The following is a 20,144-nucleotide window of genomic DNA, read 5'->3' as shown; positions in this document are numbered from 1 at the left end:
TGGACAAGAGAAAGTACCTTTTTCAGATCCATTTCATAATCTTTCATAATCATTTTTAGAATCTTTTAATAAAGAAAAAGGTAAAATCAATCCTGTCTTTGACCCCAATTCTATTCCCTGAAGATAACTAGGACAGCAATTATGTTCAAGTTTTTGGAGAGCATCCCATGGTTTAAGTTCTACAAGGAATTAATGAATGAAATGAGCTAAAAATAATGTTTACTTTCATCTCCCTACATGTGGAGCATGCCGGACTTTCTCTTGTATTGTTTTAAGAGTCCTTTTTCTTCCCCGCCTCTCCTCACAATCATTCAAATGAAAGATTCAAATGAAACTCTTCCTTGTGCCCTCCTGTCCAAGTACTCGGCTGTGATGCACCTGCCATGCTCTCAATGTCCGTATCTTTACTGTCCTTTCTTACAAGATCATATCTTTCCTGTAAGATCTTACTTTTCCCGTAAGACTGCAAGCACCTTGATCTTTGTTTCATGCAACTTTGTAACTACATACAGTACCTAACATTGTCCCTGCCACATATGAGTGATTCGATAAATGCTTGCTTAGTTAATAAACACAGTGCAAAAGTTGGCAAAATATTTGAAAACACTGGAAAAAAGCTGGTTTTATTTTGAAGATGTAAAATTCTAAGTCACATTTCTGAAAACAAAATCATTATTCATTTGGGAAAATATTAACCTTGAGCCACATATAGGTTTTCAGGAGACCTCTCAGGAGTCACCTCTGACAACGGATGTGGACACACGGGAGAGAGGGAGAGAAAGAAGCTCTGCTATCAGAACCAGGCAGCAGTTTGAACTGCCCTGTCCTGAGCCCATCCTTCATAAACTCACAAGAATAGGAATAAAGACGGAAATGTTGCTTATGTTTTTCTTTTTTTCTTTCTCAGTAAACGTGAACTGAAATTTTCAAAAAGTACAAGCTTAACATAAAAGCTTCTTCATAAAGCAAGCCTGAGATCGCAGTCAGGAGCAAGGCGGCTGAGCACTGTCACCACGCACACACCAAAGCTGTGAGTCAGGCACAGAAGGGGCGGCGCAGGAGGCACCACGAGGGTTAGGTGCACAGTCACCCCTGCACGTGCTGCTGCGCCACCTGGCCCCACCTCAGTCCTTCTGCAGCCTGTACCAGTGTGCCACAGGCCACTTTCAATCTAAATCTTGTTCTAGATTAATAAGCAAACATTTTCTTGCTTATTATGCAATTTATCATGATGAAAATTACATTGGACTCCTCAAGGCTACAGGCTGATACACTCATTTATTCAGAGCTGTGCAAAGAGAGTTATACTAATCTTCGTGACAGAAAAGGATATAATAGCAAGATTTGAATTAGCCACTGAAAACTCAGAGTATTTGTGTCTGTGGACATACTCCATGCAGATAAAAGACAGCACGTCTTTATGTCTGCTGATATAAGCTTCGTGTAAACTTATTTAAGCACAAAATATTAAATGGCTAGCCTGAAATAAAAACCCATCGCTTCTCCAAGGCAACAAAACAAGATCACAAACTATTGAAATTGTGTTTAGATCAGATTTGAAAATAGGCTATAAAATTAGGTCACAGCAAAAGTCTGGACAGTCAAAAACGCTAAAGGCTTCTCAAGGTAACCAGCAGAGCTGTGCTAACAGAAGCCACACGGGTGATTATGGAGGCTATCCATGGCAGCTACAGCCAAGGGGAGGGCAAAAGCTTGAAAATACGTCTGGACTTTGCACAGAGGCCAGCTGCCTCTTACTGCTGCTGCCAAGTCATGGGCTCACATTTCCTCCTAATCCTTGAAGTCAATTGAGAACCTTCAGGCCTCCTGTATCCAGAAACTATCCCAGCTGCCACTATGTCCAAGTGTTCATTCTAGAAATGGGCATCCCTTCCCTGCAGAACACTGGGACAGTAACAATGGAAGCACCGTCCATACTAACACCATCCATTTACTCTCTTAATATGTGCTAGGTCCTCTTCCGAGCACTTTGCAAATATAAACTCATTGAACATATGCCTTATGAGGTAGGTGTTTAATTAGTCCCATGATGTACATGGAACTGGGGTGAGAGGTGAAGTAATTTGCTGAAGAACTTACAGGTAGGGAGACCAGAGGTGAAGTTGAGAATAGGAGGGGGGGTGCTGCTTAGTTTGGAACAAATACCTGTCCCTGACCACTCAATCTTGGGACTTTGGGCTGGTGGTGCCCAGCTCTCCAGTCCAGCCTTCAGCTGCTTCTCTGGTCTCCACTTCCTGAGCATAGAGCAGCCAGCACACAGACGACGGCAAAGCACACTAAACATGAAGCAACTTGGGGTGTGAGAGAGGCAACAGGGAAGGAAAGGGCAGAGAACTCTAGTTTTTTAAAAGGTTAACAATGATAAGAATGAAATGCCAGTTACTGAAAAAAATCAAAGAGGTGATAACATTTACAGGCAGACCTTGAAGATACTGTAGGTATGGTTCCAGAGCAACACAATAAAGTGAATATTAAAACAAAGGGAGTCACATGAATCTTTTAGTTTCCCAGGAAACACACAAAAACCATGTTTACACTATCCTGTAGTCTATCAGGTGTGCAATAATAGCATTATGTATTTTTTAAGTCCATATTTTAATTAAAAAATGCTTTATTGCTAAAAAATGTCAAGCCAATTTAAAAAATAACATCAGAGATCACTGATCGCAGACAACCATAAAAAATATAACAAAGTAAGAAAGTCTGAAATATTGCTACAATTACCAAGATGTGACACAGAGTCATGAAATGAGCAAATGCTGTTGGAAAAATGGCGCCAATAGACTTGCTTGATGCAGGGTTGCCACAGACCTTTAAATTGTGAAAAAAACAAAACAAAAACACAGTATCTGTGAAACGCAATAAAGCAAAGTGTAATAAAGCAAGGTTTGCCTGAACATTAGGAGAGGCACGTCAAGAATCCCTACCTTTAGGAATTCACACTCAACTAGGATGATGACACTAAAAAAGCAACAATAAACTGCTGGTAGGAACAGAAAATGATACAGCTGCTGTGGAAAACAGTTTGGTGGTTCCTCAGTAGGTTAGACACAGAATTACCACGTGACCCAGCAATTCCACGTTTAGGTATCTACCTAAGAGAAATGAAAGTAGGTGTTCAAACAAATACTTCTACAGGAATTTTCACAGCAGCTCTCTTCAAAACAACCCAAATGTCCATCAACAGATAAACAGAGACAAAATGTGCTACATCCACAGAAAGGAATAGAGTTCAACTATTAGAAGAAGTGAAGTATTGAAAAACGCTGCATCAGTACACTAAGTGAAAGAAGCCAGACACAAAAGGCCACGTACTGTATAACTCCACGTACATGAAACGTCCAGAATAGGAAATTCATAGAGACAGAAAGCAGACTGGTGGCTGCCAGGGGCTGCTGGGAGGGAGAGCGGGAAGTGACCATGTGATGGGTATGGAGTTTCCGTGGTGGTGATGGCTGCATAACGTTTTCAAAGTACAGAATGTCACTGAATCGTCTACTTTAAGAGGGAAACAGTGGTAAATTTCATGTTCTATGTGTATGATATCACCAAAACAAAACAAAACAAAACAGACTTCCTCCAGGGACCAGGAAGCTGAGTTCTCAAGTCAATACTAACCTCTATCACCACCCGGATCTCCTATTAGGAGCTGCCTCAGCTCATCTTCCTAGCCCACTACTCACATCACTGCTTCCCTGGACCACTGCAACCTCCTTACGGCTGATCCTCGACTGTGTGCAAATGAAAACTCAATAAAGTTGATTTAAAAATTAACATGAGTGCAAAGGAATAATTCTTCAAACTATGTGGTCATGTATTCTATCAGTAAAACATTTTTGAGCAAATACATATATATATATATAATTTGTCTTAAATATGGTATGTCTATACCATTATTAGCTGATATATCTTGAGGCACAATACATATAAATTTAAAATTATGTCACATAAGTCACCCACTGGCTCAAAGCTAAATCCCAATTATGTTAAAATGACAAAAACATACATCCCTTTCATCATTTATTTCAAATATTTCATATTCTTGAGATATTGGTCCACATTTTTGTCCATTAAAAACACTCAATTTGTAAAGAGTAATCAATCACCTCTGCTAAAACCAAACCAACCCAAAAAACAAAACCAACAAAAACCAAATGAACTGAGCCTGAGCACGTACTTGGCAAGCTGCTTCTCGGCATCAGCACAGAGTTCGAGAAGCCCCATCAGGACAGCAGACACGTCCATGTAAGGCTCCCAAACTGTGAAGCCACGTCCGATCAGATCAATGGCTGTTCTTCGGACAGTACTGTGTGGAGGAAGTTTGGGGCTTGGTGGCTGCAGCAGAAGAAATGTCAGTGCCTTACCTACAATTACAAAATAAAAGGCAGAGCAATAAAATAATTTAACTTTTGTGAACTTTTCTTTAAAGTGTATTTTCAAAACATAAACCCTTTAGATTTACCTTTTTTTTTTAACTGAAAAGGGGTTTTTATAAAAGGTTTCAAGTTTAGTTTGTTCAACCATATACTTTAAAGAGAAGGTAGGCTACAATATTCTACACCATATTCTAAAGTGTTGTAATTACATAATAATTACATATAAATAAGTATATACAATTAAAAACATTCTGGTGATTCTAAGCTTCCAAACAATGTTTCTCCCTACTCAGCATTCTGCAAAATGGAGATGGTTTCAAATAGCATAACGTGCTATTTCTTCTTCTTCTTCAAATGCATCTAGCAAAGTTCATACGTCGAATACTTCTCATCAGCGACACTGCTTATCACGGCAACATTTATCAATAGGGATGAGGGATGGAGAAAGTAGAATGTGTAGTTTGAAAAAAGTCTCCCCCACAGTCCCAAGCATCTCTGTTCCTCCACAACCTGGTGCACCGGTGGCACACAATGACGTCAAGTATGTGGTAAATCCTTCACACAAGTTTGTAACACAACTTTTAAAAATATGGCTTCTAAATCTGGCGAAGTGATCTAGATTTTAATGAATACGTATTCCTTTACGTATTAGTACTAGCAGTTTGTATACATAAGCCTAAAGGCTATTAAGCTGCAAATGCTCATCTACTTCAAAAGGCATTTGACATTTGAAAAAAAAAACCACTAGGGATTGTGAAGAGTACACTGTAATTCAGAAGAGATTTTTTGTTTGTTGAAGGGAAGAAAGAGTTTATAAGTCGTATTACTGAACAGCATACGGGTTAAGGGGAACAGGCTTCTGACTCAAGACAGAGTTTTACTCAGTTTTATAACACCTTAGGGGGCAGGCTTAGGAAGACACTTAAAGAGCCTCAGCTTCCTTATCTGTAAAACGGGGGTAACTCTCGCTCAGGAAGGGCCTGAGTGCTAAACGAATTAACGCATGCAAAGTATATTGTCAAGTGCCCCCATCGGCACGTGTTCAATGAATGGCAGTCAGGGCTCGTTCTGAACAGCATGCTGAACTTGTCTGTTTTCAAAATTAAGAACACAGCATATAAACTTAAATTGAAAGCACTCAACAAATAAAAGCATTTACTTATTTTTATGTTCTAATCAATTTTTAAGTTAGAATGGATTGAAACGGAGGTGACAAGAAGAGAAGGATACTGTACAGCTGGGGTAAGAATCGGTGAATGCGCTCTCAATTAGTGGTTCTAAATTTCTTCTCAGAGAACCCTTAAAGGTTCTAATAGAATGTTTTTAAAAGATTAAAGAAAAAAAAATCTGTTGAAAGCCATCAGTCCTTTCCTCAGGAAATGATTACACATACATATCCACCAAATTCTGCAGAAAAATTTCAAAGAGGTCTTGGACCTTGGGTCAACAAAGTCCTGTAGTCGACTAAAAAGGTACACATTTATGGAAAGCCTCCTTGAGAAGTTCATCATTCATCCGTGTATTTGAAAAATTTACTCTCATACATAGCCATGTAAATATACTATTTGAAGCTGCAAGCTTTGAGGATCATAAAAATATAAACCCCTTACAAAAAGTTGCCACTGTTCCCTATTTTCCACCAGATGCGTCCCTCGTCACACACTATTTTTAAGTATAAGCATCTCTGTGCACATCCCTCCTCCTCAGCAAGTTTGTTCGCTCTTTGAGGGTAGGAACTATGTTTCGTATGACTTAGCATCTCCCAAACCACCAAGCACAGTGCTCTGCACACAGTGTGGACCTGAAATGGAAAACAGAGCTGCCTTTCCTGTAGGTACATTTCTAATGCAGCTCCCGGTGCTGGTTTGTCAGAATGATATTTCAAAATGCTGAGAAATCTCCCGCTCTCCTGTTATTCTTGACTTCTGGGAAGTCGTAAGAGCTGCAGGGAAACCTCCACTGCTGCTCCCTGCGGACATCCTGAAACACCAACGGCAACGGCTCCCAATCTAAGACAGGGCTCCCTGGAGGTGGGTCCCTGGTAAGCAGTATTGCAGAAGGGACGTCAAGTGTCCTAAGCACAGTGTTTTACAGCTTTTCAATCATTTTCCTTCACTGCACTCTACCATTTCTGTATTCATTACCGGCAGGGCATTCTGGCATCCTAGGGACTTTACTGGTTTCTCACGGACTTTGCCGTGGGAACTCCAGAGGCACCTTCCTCACCACTCTGACAATTTTATCCTGAGAGCAAAAATAAAACATAAGTGGCCAATGTACTGAGATTTTCCATCATTTTTCTGACAAAGTGGGAGATGTGGTCACTTGCCTTCCAATGCAATGACAGAAAAGGGGGAAATCAGGAAGGCTTCTCTGAAAGACCTGGGCCCTACAACAGCCCGCAGCATACCTGCTGCTCCCTGCACGTGTGGTCCACCGGCACAGGAAGGATGCCCAGCTCCACAGGAAACACGGGTTCCCCAGAGCACCGCCACCCCTTCCTTTCTTCTCCTTCACTCGGGGATCTTAGAAGGAAAACTCTCCTGCGGCGTCTCTGGGTAACACACAGCACAGATCCCGACAGCTCTGGCAGGGCAGTGTTTACAGTCTGGGGAGTCCATGAGTGGGGCATCAAGAGAAGCCGAGAGAAAAACGGTCTATATGACACACAAATTTTAAATCTACTAGTAAGCGGATGATTTCTTTTTTTCCCTGATGATCTGTTTTGGAATTATAGAAAAATGTGATCTATTTCTGTTTGAGATGAGATCACTGAGACCTGTGGGAGGCAAGTGGTTAGCTGCAGGGCTCTGTGGCCCAAGCCGTGGGTAATGTGACCGGTACACATCTCTGAACACAACTTACATCTTTACAACTACGTTTGATTCACGACACTCTACCCGTCTCCCCCAAACAGAAGATTAAATAATTTATACGTTTTATCTTATCTCACACGATGAGAAGATTGCCGTTACTGGTCCAGCAGCTAAATACAGCCCTACCAAGACCCCTGTAATGGTCTTGGCTTTATTTTAGTTGCATTGTGGACACAAAATGGTTAACTGCATATACAGCACTGCATTCACCTTCAGGCAGAAAAAGGTAGAAGGCTGAAGGGCAAAAGGACATGTGCCAGTTAAGTCAAGTCCCCTTTTAAAGTCTGGTTCTATCTCACTGGTCAAAATTATACAATAATTTCCCTAGTTTTAAGGAAGGATGGGAAATGCAGTTTGCTAGCTGGCCACAATGCCATCTTCAACAATAATGAGGTTTTGTTCACGTGTAAGAGGGAAGGGGTACGTGGTTGGTAGCTGGCAATTTCTGCAGCATCTTCCCTTAGAATGAAATTCTTCTTTTTAGTATATATCAATTCCTATCCATACATTTAACAACCAACAATATAGCATCTTTGGGCATTTATTCTATTCTCTAAAGCTAATTTCACTTATTTATTTTTACTTTATTACCTTTTCACACATCTGCTAAATGAGTAAGTCTCCTGGGCCATGTGAAATTTAAAAAAAAAAAAACTTTTTCTTTTTGGCATGAGGCTTAGCACAGTGCTTTACATTCAGTAACTACTTAGTACATAATTGTTGCTTTGGCAAACACTGAAAATTACACTGTATCTGCCCAAAAGTCAATAAAATTATGCACAGATCAGAAATTTCCAAGAGTCAGCTACAAACCTACACTGGTCTATGGCAAAGTTTCCATGGCTCTATGGTGAAATGATAAAAATATAAAGAATATCATAAGTTTTTTTCATAAAGCTAAATTTATTCAATTGAAAGGAGTGCTTATTCTAAGATTATATTCTTACTATTTTTTGATGAACAAAAGGTTTTTAATAGAATGTTATAGATACGGTATTTTTTAGTATTTGCACTCAGCAAAATAAAACAATTAAAGCATTGCAAATACTTGCAAATTTTATTTTTGGAAATTTTACTGGCCTATGATGCCGGCAAGTTGGGAAACAGCTTTGGCAGCTAATAAATTTACTGTTCTGAGGAACTACGAGGGTACTTCTGCACTACACAATGCAAGACTCAACAACAAGTCCTATTACTGGTCACTGGCTTGTTACTGAGAATGCCAAGAGGCTCCTAACTCAACTCGTTACAGGATAGAAGTCAGCAATTATTCAAGTCAATCTGTGACCATATTCAAGGCCTGGTTATCAGATTCTTAGTCTTTTTCACCTGTAAGATGGGTCAGTAGACACTGTGACAGCCTTATAGTGGGAATTTAGCAGGCAGCACCCCTCCCCCAACTCATGTGTCTAACCCAATGTGCATATGAACTAGCAAAATGCAGACAGGCTTAGAGCACTGGAAACAAATCAAATCAAAACAAAGCCCCTTAAAAAGCAGAAAGCACTAAAATCCAGCATTGGATAAATCACAATTAACTTAGACCCTCTGGCTGCTGAAAAACGAATTCTGTTGTCATGCAGTCAAGACTAATAACAATAGCTCATATTTTAGTGCTGTTTTAGCACAAGCTTTTTTCTCAAGCTTTTTTTTTTTTAAATGTTCCACCTTAATCTCACCAGTTTTTTAAAAGTGCTACAGTAGGGCAACGCTGCAAGAAAATATTTACACTTTGCTGTAACAGCAAAACGCTAAAAGTGTGAAAAGGATTGACACAGAGATGGCAAAACAGAGCCTATGTAAACTGTGGTTACCGGATTACACTATGCTAACTTGTTGCTTTGGCAAGATGACTCTCGTCCCATCACGAACTAACCAAGGAAAAAAGCCAATTAAAATTTTTTTTGTTCTATCTGGCTGCTTATGATGACCAGCTCTTTTAAAAGATCAGCATACAAGCCATAACACACACACACACACACACGCCCTAATGCTATTACTTAGGAGATAATGAATTTGTTTTCTGGATCATTTTTGTATCCTTATCACAAAATGTAGACTCACTTTATTAATGTACTCTACATTTAATGAATGCCTATTATATGAAAACACTTCATTAATTATAAAGAACTATAGTTACATATTTCTATAAGCATCAGGTATAATTTTCAGCACCATTTGATAATAAATAACACTTTCATGTTGCTACTCCACTATTTTTCCCCCTTTGCATTTCTAAGGCAGGGGTGGAGACTAAACCTGACAGTACCTTGAGTTCTCTGCAGCACAATGAACAGGACTTATTTTATTCACTTAAAACACACATACACACACACAGTTAAACTGCCAGTTACATGCACTAACAGAACACTTTGAACACTAACTCAAATCCTTATTTTCATACAACCACAGATCCAACTAACGAGACGTGTTCATGACACGAATGTGAATCATACAGTATATACATATATTTTTACCCTGTTTCTATTTGTGCTGAAATGGCACTAAATAAAAAAAGATCATTTTAAAAGTTGTGAAATCAATGATATTTTTTCCAGCTTTCCATTTGTAATTTTTACTTCCTTTTTTTTTTGGTGGGGGGAGGCTAAATCTTCCCTCACATGCTTCTCCTGAAGCATGAAGCCCTGACAGGGATCCTGTGAGAGGCAACTTCTAGAACCATCTGTTACAAGTCCTCTGGCAACCAGAGCACCCTGAATGAAGAAGGCACTGGATCACTGAAGAGGCTGAAGGGGGAAATGTGGAAAGACAGCACAAATGCAGGGGAAAGGCGACCTCAATGCAGTGTCTGCGCGCTGGAGGCAAGGGAATTTGGGTTTCCTGGCAGCCGATGCTTACGGAAAACCAGTGGCTATCATGAGAAGTTTTAAGAATTAGAAATTAAAACAGAAGCCAGAGTTAAACCACATTTATCAAGAGAGAATGAAATGTTCTTACTGGAATTATTATAAAACCAAAGCATGTCATAGAATTTTCCCAAGAGCCCTTAGAGGTCATTGACAATTATTACCATTGTCCTGCTGCTCGGCAATATATGAAACCATTTTCTTGGGCTTTGGAACCTCCTAGGCCAGTCAGCAGGCCTAGTTAAGACAAACTTGTTCCTCATACTTAAAAGAAAATCATGAATAAAGAAATGGCCACTAAACACCCTTGGCTCTGAAGAGTAGAGAAGGGAAAAAAAGGTCACATTAAAAAAATATACTAATTAATAGCCCAATTACAAGGAAATTCCTGTGGGAGAACATATTTTATGCACTTTAAACCAAACGAATTTATGATGATTTATGTCATTACAATGAGTGCAAAATGAATTAATAATGATTGGCCACTTATTTCAAAGTGTAACCGAGTGAATGAAGCCTTCTCCCACTTGCTAATGTCCATCAAAGAAGAAGGATGCAGAGTGCCATCGAGAATTCTACTCCTTTGCTTTATACAGGTACTTAATTTGGTCAAAAATAATTCCAGTGCAGTGTGCATTATTATGGTTAAGGAATAATTAATAAACACTTCTATAATGAGATGCTTTTGTATTAATGCAGTTATGAAAACTGTTTTTAAACTTTTTACATCCTGTATTGCACAAAAACTGTCATCATTCCATTTAATAACGAGCATAAAATAACTCAAATTAGGAAGTTAGTTTAACAAAGGTATTTTAAAACTCATTAATCTACTACCAGCTTGGTCAAAAATGTCCTAATTCAAAGAAATTAGCTGTTTCTTGCCCTATAATCAGAAGAGTATAAATCCAATGTTTCTTGACTGAAAGTATATTTTTTTCGGTTCTATTGAGTTTTAAATTAACTAAGTTGTATCATACAGTAAAATTTAATCTCATTTTGTTTTTGGTATTTCATGTGTTTTGGATGGCAGACTAAAGTAAGTCTCACCTTCTCATAAACAAAAGGAGATTTCTCATTGCCCACTGTCCTTCTCTGCCTACGGAAGGTAAAAAGTGCTGATTGACAATCTTAGAGTCAGAAATAAAGAAGTAAAGTAATAGAAGTAGATGTTCATGATGTCAAAGAAGTAAACAACAAAGCCGTGGATCTCTGCGATCTGTAATTAAATGATCCAAATACTTCTATGTCCTGCTCCCAAAAGGTGTATAATTGTTGAATGGCATGAATGGTGGGGGGCTGGGAGGGTGTAGGGTGTGAAGCAAGAGAACACCAGGCTTAAGTTCTAGCTCAGCATTCAACAGCGGAGTGATGCTTTCATTCACTCAGTATCTCCTGGTGCCTGCTGCGGACCAAGCTCTGTTCCAGGCGCAGGTCAACCAAGTCTGTGCTCTCACAAAGCTCACATTCCAATTGGGATATAACAGCCAAATGAACAAACAGACGTGTCGAGTAGTAAGTGACAGAGAGGGAAGGGCTCTGCAAAAGGTGACTGCTGAGCAAAGACCTGAGAGCAGGGAAAGAGAGGCATGCGGGCACCTGTGGGAGAAGCAGTCTAGGCTGAGGACCTGCACAAAAGGCTCAGAGGCAGGAGCCAGCCTGGGACATCTCAGGGATGGCACAAGGTCCAGTGTGGCTGGATGGCAGTGAACGGGGGGAGGGTGGGGGCACACGAGGTCAGAGAGGCAGCTGTGGGCTGGACCACGCGGGGCCTTTTCAACACGGGGTGTGATTCTAAGTGTCACAAGAAACTCGTGGAAGTTGCGTGGAGTAGAGTGATGATCTGCTGTCAACTAGAAAGTGGCTGGGTGCTGTGCACAGAGTAGATCATGGGTTTGAGGTGGGGGGAGTGACATTGAGGGAGGCTATCTGGGAGGTTCTAATGATGGTTCTGGCAAGAGATAATGATGGCTTGGACTAAAGCAGTAATGATGGAGTAGTGAGAGCTGTGTGAATTGTGGATTACAAGAAAGTTTCTTTAAAGATCGAGCAGACAGAATTCACTTGAGGATTGGATGTGGACACAAGACAGAAAGAGAAGAAATAAAACTGATTCCAAGAATCTGGGCACGAACAACTTGGTGAAGAGTGGAGACATTTACTGAAATGAGTCAGAACAGGAGAGAGGAGGTTTTTGTTTGTTTTTGAAATGAGAGCAATCATCCAAATTTCAGGGTTGGCCATTTCAAGGTTGAGATACCCACTCAGTATCTGAAGGTAGGTTTCAAATAAGCCTTTGGATGTATGAGTCGAGACTGGTGTAGAAACCAGGGATAGAATTAAAAATTTGGAAATCACCCGTGTACAGACAGCACCGAAGCCACAGGACTGGGTGTGCTACCCAGGGAATGAGTGTAGGAAGAGGAGAACTTTCACAGGCTGGGAAGAGGAGCACGATGAAGACTGGATGCCAGCGGCTAAAGAGGAAAGAGAAACAGGAGAGGAGAGTGTCACAGATGCGAAGTGAAGAAAGTCTCAACATATCAGGAGATAGAGACAAGGCCTGAGAGTTGCTTGTTGGGTGTGACCACGTGTAAGTCACTGGTTACCTTACCGAAAAGGTTTCAGGAGAATCAAAGGCAGAAAAACCTGATTGAAGCAGATTCCGGAAGGAATCGTAGCTAAGAAAGCAGGGAAGGTAAACAGAGTCAGAGTATTTAGTATAGATTGTAAAGTTACCCAGATTAAAGTGTCTTAATTTCCTGGGACAGTGATTTCTCATGACTAACGGTAAGAATTTGGTGTCCGTGTAACGCTCTATAGGTACAGAATGACGCAGGAAACTGGAGTTTCTCTGGCTTACGCAACACAGATTTCTCCCCATGCTCTTTGCATAGCTTGCATCTGCCTTCTTGAGGCCTGGTCACCTCCAGGAGCCAGCCAATCAGAGGGAGCCTCCGGCCTTCAAGGCAGAGATGGGCCTTTCCAAAGAGGAAACTCCCCAGCGCTGCAGCTCCGCTCACGTCTGACCAGGAGTGTATCTTAACCCTCTCTGGTCAGCTGCGCACCACGAAGCATCCTGTGATAGGGACTTGCCAAGTGTATTACAGGCTTCTGAAGGTGCTGGCATGCCTCTCCAAAGTAACCGACTTCCTGCTCGATCAAAGTCTCATGCTCAGTTATCTTACCCATTTGCACTACTACAGGGCTTGTAGAATTTAATCATTTTTTAAAAAACACATAAAATGAAAACAATGACATTCTCTGAGAAATACTATTAATGCTAACCAAAAGTATAGCCAAAAAACTGAAATGTTTCATGATAACTTCATGATTTCCTCCTCTTTTGAAATAATTCACACAGGCTAATTAAGTAAGTTAGCCATCATTACAACATAAATCTCAAAGTAATTTTATTGGTTAGTCGAGTGGAGATTAAAATCATATGAAAAATGACTTGATCTCTTTTCTAATAATCACAGTGAAACATTCAAGAGATCAAGGGGCTGCTGAACGTTAACCCTTTACAGATACACAAAGAGTAGAATGAGATGCCCTTATAGACACCAAATATTAAGTAAGCTGTGACATGGAGACTAGAGTAACCACAGAAGACGTAAAGTCAGAATTGTTCTACACGCAAGCAAATGGATAAATACCAACATTCTCAATACAGGCACTCTAAATGTTTCCCTTCTACACATTTATTTTATTGAAGTTGAGTAAGGGAGAAAAAAAAAAGATGAGCAAACAAAAGTCACTCTGCTGCCCGTTTCTCAGTCTGGACATCTTTGTTTAAGCTTTGACTTGGCTTAAATGAACGAATTAATATTGACAAAAACATCAACTAAGCTAATGAGTTGTTAGTTAAGGCAATAAACATGTCACATTAGAGTCAGCGCAGCAAAGAGGTAATTAGCCCTGGAAAAGCCCTGCTGATTGGAGCTGTTGAGATCCTCTGCTCTTAACCTTTGAGTCCATTATCTAACCCAGGAGTAGTGGCTGTGTTAATGGGAACTCGCCAGTAAATAGCAGCCTTGCCGGAGCAGCTAAGCCGGCATTCAGAATCCTGGGATGAAAGGGTGCTGGTGGGTTTACAAGAGAGCCGTCAACAAAGCTCCATGAAAACCCGAAACGGAGCTCTTCTGGGAATAGATGTTAATGTCAAACAAAGAGAGAGGACAACAAATACATTTCCAAAGAAACTTGGGGTGACACATATTTTTCAATGAAAGGATACACAGAAATATATCAAGTAACATACAATGTAATAAAGGAGAAGTCATTCCAGTCACAAAATCTCTCTGCTACAAATAAGGATGCTATGAACGATCCTTTCAAGCTAAAGCGTAATATACTGCAAAACAATGAATTCCTGAACTATCTGAGCCATGAAGCAACCAGAATCACACCTAAAGATCATAGATAATAATTTATATTCATTTAAACAGAAAAGAAACATACTGGTGCTATTATACTCCTGAAAAACATGTTGACATGAGTAATTACACATTATCCTTCAAAGCAGCTTCCTCTATACATTTTTTTTAAACTTATTAATTTTACTGATTTGGCTTTAGGACAATCAAAACTAGCATTTTCAAAGACTACTTGAAAAAAAAAACAAGATGCTTACAGAAAAATCAGAAATAGCAGGAGGTACAGCATATATGAATAAAACTCCCATTTTCTAGATTAGCGGATCATTCCTGAAATAAAGCACAAGACCATACTGGCGAGTACAATCTGAATTTGCATAATCTTCATATTGGCTTCAAAAAATTGATCAAACATAGCCTAAGTTTTGACATTGCTTCTAGTATTACAAATGGGTATAGATACGTTAATTGATACACCTATCTTATGTGTATGGATTATCTGATACTACATTATCAGGAAATATTTTTTTCCTTTGGAAACTTGTCAGGGGGGAGGTTGAGCTCTAAAGGAAACACATCATACATTCAAGATAATACTACAGTGCCATTCGTTTTGTGTGTGTTAATGATTTTATGCTATTTCCGCTTACAACAGAAGAAAATGTTCCTGATTCTAATTTTGTTATTATAGAAGTTTGATGAAAGAGATGAGTAGGTACGCAGTTCCTTGCTGCTCCCACCACGAGTATGTGCGGGGTGCATCTGGGTGTTAGAGGAGAGAGATGGGACGTTTACTATACAGTAAATCAATACATGCTATCCTTTTGCAGGCTGAGTAATTTCGAAAGGACTGGAGGCAATTAGCTGCCTCATTCCGTATTGGCTACTGTATGGTTTTGATTTTTTTTTTTTAATTTTCCCTCAAATGTAGCTTCTTTTTAATAAATTTGCAAAACAGCTGTATGTGGCTTAATCTTCATTAGTTAATTCTTTTTTATAGTCAAATATAGATTGAAAGGCACTATCAATCAGACTTTATTTTCAGTAAAAGATGAAAGAAGTAACGCTGTAAATCAAAGTAAGAAATACATTTTTCTGTTATTCTACTGAGGCTGGCAGCTAGGTACAACCTGAAAAAATATTCCACAGTATTTATTTCTGATATTATACACAGTACATCTAAGAATGTCCAAATACTTCTAAATTGTCTAGGAGCAATCAAGAAAAATAAACAAGGTCAAAATATTTTTAAGACCTCACATCCATATAAGGATCTAATTTGATATAATTATATAACAATTTTACATCCATACCATATATCCTGGAATAATAGTGCTCAATCTGTGTATCCCAACTTACTTGAAGAATATGACATATTACCAAACCATGTCTTCCTACGGCAGGAAGTGGGTATCAAAATTGAGGGGGAGCAGACTTTACCATGAATGTAATTTGAAAAAGTCTCCCAGGCGATTCAGGTCTGTTCCCCCTCTCCACACCTTGCCCCTGCTTCCTTCTGGAAGCAATGGGGGATGGAGCAGATCTGGATTCTAATCCCAACTCTGCATCTGATAACAGTTTGGGGTTAGGTAGCTTAGCTGGGTATGAGTTTCCTCATCTAATGAGATAAAATGAGATGGGGAGAGACCTATTTCTTAAGTTGACAGTGGTATGAAATTATACATCATGCACCAGGCCTGACCCAGGGAAGCCTCTGAATATACTCCTCTTCCTCCATCTCCTTGCGTGTAATTACACAGAAAGTGCTCCTTAATTATCTTCTCCAATCACAGGTATTTACCTGTATATTATACCAAGACTTCAAAAAGAGATTTTTAATAGAGGAAAACTACTAGGACTCCAGTCCTTTGAAAAATGTATTTTTAAAAAAGTAAAGAAAAAATATATTTTAAAAAGCATTCTATCAAGTGGTAAGACAAACCAGTAACATAAATGAAGGAAGGAAAGGAAAAGGAGGAGGAAGCGGAAGCTCGACTCTCTGACTTCCTGCGAGCTGGCAGGTGTCGTGCCGGTGCTTTACGTGTGGTATTCAATTCTGAAAACAACCCAGTGAGGAATATGATTAGTTCCAATTTGCAAGATGAGAAAAACTGCTTCTCACAAAACTTAAAGAACGTATTCTAGGTCATCTTCATACTAATGCCAGAATAAGGCTTACCCGACTTGAAATCCTCTGTTCTGTCCACTATGTGTAATACTTATTTAAAAGTAATGGGCTGTGTCATAATCCAGATGTAAGATGACATCTGCAAAGGGATCTTATGTTAAATATCGCAAATGAAATACATCATGTTGTTTTCCTCCTGGTAATCCCAGGAACCGTAAATTGGGCTCGTGACAATTGAGTGAAGGGCGGAATCATTTTAACAGGTATGAAAAGTGGAGCCTGGCTGGGGAGCGCCTTGAGATTGCCAGAGTTGTTTATCTGAATGATTTACATACATTAGCACCTTACAGGAAGACAGAGAAAAGCAAACAAATATTATACACTGGTTTTCCAATCTTCCCCGTTAACTCTGGCCTAGTTAACTAAGCTAGCAATGCTATTTTTCTTCCTCTCAAAATCTGTAGAGGGTGAATTAAATGTGAAAGCAAGATCAATTCTGTTCTGAGACAGTAAATGAGCTTAAGATCAGCCCTGTTTCAGGTTATGGAGAGAATCTAATTATGCCAACTTAAATGTATGTTTATAAAACTGTATTACAGAGGCAGGAAAAAGAGAAGATACCCACCCACCCCCCGACAGGCAAACCTCATGGCTACTGATACGGTCAAAAAAAAATTTTTTTTTTGGTCCCATATACCACACCGTCCACATACATAGCAAAAACCATAGAGCAAAATACCTTTGTGCATCATGTTTTTATCCAAGGCAAGAGCTAGGATGATGTAACCTTCTCACAATGATAGATCAGAAAACGGAGGCTTAGAGAAGTTACGTGGCTTTCTCTAAATTAAACAGCAAGTTTTACGGCAGGTCTAGAAGTCAAAGCTCCAGCCTCAAAACTGCATTCTCTCTACGGGAACACAAAGCTTCCACAATAAAGAAAGTTCAAAAGTATCATCATCATAACTGTTTTGACCATAACCATATTCCAGTGCTTGGCGCACTGTCTGGCACTGAGAAGCATTAAAAATATTTTTGGAGTGAGTGAATGGACCGGACTCACACTTCACTGTCACATTTCTACGATTTTTCAAGGTCTTGGGTAAGTCTCACTTTACTAATTAGCAAGGAAGGCTTTGCTGGTCACTCCGATTATTTTGCCCCCGAATTTCTGAAGCCCATCTTGTTTATACCATTCAAAGATATACAGACTTAGAAAGCTCAGAAATAGAAGAAACTTTAAAGATGGTCTGGCCTCGAGGTTTCTAATCCTGGTTGATATTTTGAATCACCTGACAAGTGAAGTAAAAAGGCAATAAAAATAACAGCAGCGAATTGAAACAGATTGCATGTCTTGACTTATAAGTTCTTAGGGGGCAAATACTTGTACCTCTATAATCCATTAGAATAAAAGTGGTTAGGAACAAAATAAAATCCTTAACAGCTTTAAAAATTATCTATAATCAAAAGGGAATTAATACAATATAGAAGTTTCTCACCTGTTTTAGATAATTAGGCTTAGATTTTAGGCTTAATTTTAACTTTTAGTCTTTTTTTTTTCATCAAAGTTCTGCCTTTATATACTCTCTGAGCCATGCTTCTCCTTCAGTATCTGTGAGGCTATCTATCTGCTTCCTTATTCTGCTTGCAAATATCTTCATGTCAATTTTCTGCCTTCAGAATATGTGCTCTAAGAGCTACTTCAACCTGCTCCATGCTTTCCAATCCTCTCACTGTTCTATAAATCAATATAAAAATTTTAAACATTTTTTAGTTCATCTAGAGATGACCGTAACACAAAGGTTCTGGCATTTTGAAGGAAGAAGCTAAAGAAAAGGCTATTTGAAAGTGAAGTTTCCTCAGTAAGATAATACATTCAAACATGAACTTTCATATAGTCATGTAATAATAATAATTGAGAGAAAAAGATTCTGAGTACTAGATTACTCCTTTCTGTCAGGAATGAACCATTTTACTTATCTTGGTTTCCACAGGTGGAAGGCAAGAATAACTGCCAAACTCTACTTTCCATGTGGGTATGTTTTGTAAAACATGATAATGCTCCATCTAAAATCATCTGAGTATCTAGGGATGGCTATGAAAAACATGTCATTGCCCCCAAAGTGAGGCTAATGTTGTTAGCAAGTTTGGAAGTGATTATGTGCAAAACACTTCTAATGAATACTTTCAGTACTAGCTGAGGCTTTGAAAAGTAACACTGCATTAAAAATTAGTCTTTATATTTTCATATTCAAGATAAAAGAGTTCAATTAATTTATCAACCCATTAAATTATAAACACTGAGTTAGCTGTACTTTCAATGCAAAGTTGTGAATCATTACTAGGGGCTTCTCTGGATGGCTCACTGTAAGTTAAATATGTTGTGAACCATGGCATAGTTTAATCAGAGTAGGCCCCAATCAAAATGTTTAAATAAATTCATATCTGGATAACTGGAAAAAGTGACTGCTTATCACCAGTGAGAAGGCACTGGGGTCAGCCTCGGTCCATAGCACTTTTCTTGAGGTTGGTTGAACAATCTGAAATCCAACTTCCATTAATAACGTGAAAACAAAATATGTCAACTGGTCACTGTTTTACTAATGAATGCTCACTATTTGGCTCAAGTTTCAAAAGAATAAATACATCTTACCAAAAGAGTGAAGATTATTAAAAATAACATCAAACTCATTACCATTTCATTCATAGAACTGAAAGACCTCAGTGACTCATTTTTAGAAAATATCAGGGAATAAAAGTAGATCAATAGAAAATATAAAACCTCGAATGTGGGTGGATGAGGAACTTCCTGGTATCTTCGTAGGCAAGGCTGTCATTAAGTCTAAAACAAACCCATTGCCGCCAAGGGGCGAGCACCTTGATACTTAGAAGTTAAAAAGGCAACAAAGAGTTTAGAAATAAAAATCTCTGTGCTAGATATGTCAGGAAGGCAACCACATAAGCAAATGAGAAGTACCTTATCTGCAAGGATTTACGTAATCCTAGGCCTAAAACTCATTGTTCAGAGAGTAAAACAACTGTTGACCAAAATATTCTGGCAACACAGTGATGAAGATCACACCTCCCTTCTGCCGCACAGACTGTCATAAATCACTCATTAGTTTTACTTTCCTAGACATCATTTCTGTCTCTGTCTCTCATCAATGTCTAATAACAAGTTGTTGTTAATTTGGATTCTGGCTTATCTAATTTACTCTAATGACATGGCACTCCTCTCTATCATGGCAGAGTTGATACTTTGCTGTTAGGTTGAACCATACAAAATTGCCAATATTTGACCACCTCTGACTTTCAAGAATGACAGTTCATGAGAAACAGATAATGCTTGACATTTCCTTGTCCCTACTAGCACTACACCAGCAACACAGGCATTTATTTAAAGAGAACAGGGCTTCCATCTCTGTGCACCCGGGTGACTCTGTACACACAAGATTTAGGGGAGGCACTAAATATGAAAGACAGCAACTTTTCAATCT

The 20,144-nt window shown here is 39.1% G+C and overlaps 1 protein-coding gene across 5 annotated transcripts in view; it reads right to left on the bottom strand.

The window, feature by feature from the left end:
* Positions 1 to 20,144, bottom strand: part of WDR7 (WD repeat domain 7) — a 277,127-nt gene that overhangs the window by 88,732 nt on the left and 168,251 nt on the right. For all 5 annotated transcript variants that reach the window (XM_031441852.2, XM_010997206.3, XM_031441850.2 and 2 more), the window contains one exon: positions 4,199 to 4,385. In XM_031441852.2, coding sequence (XP_031297712.1) covers positions 4,199 to 4,385 — 187 coding nt within the window. The remainder of the gene's footprint in view (positions 1 to 4,198; positions 4,386 to 20,144) is intronic.

Source organism: Camelus dromedarius, chromosome 28, assembly GCF_036321535.1.
Source record: "Camelus dromedarius isolate mCamDro1 chromosome 28, mCamDro1.pat, whole genome shotgun sequence".
NCBI lineage: Eukaryota > Metazoa > Chordata > Mammalia > Artiodactyla > Camelidae > Camelus > Camelus dromedarius.
The sequence above is the reverse complement of the archived record's forward strand: the minus strand, read 5'-3'. Positions and strand labels throughout refer to the sequence as shown.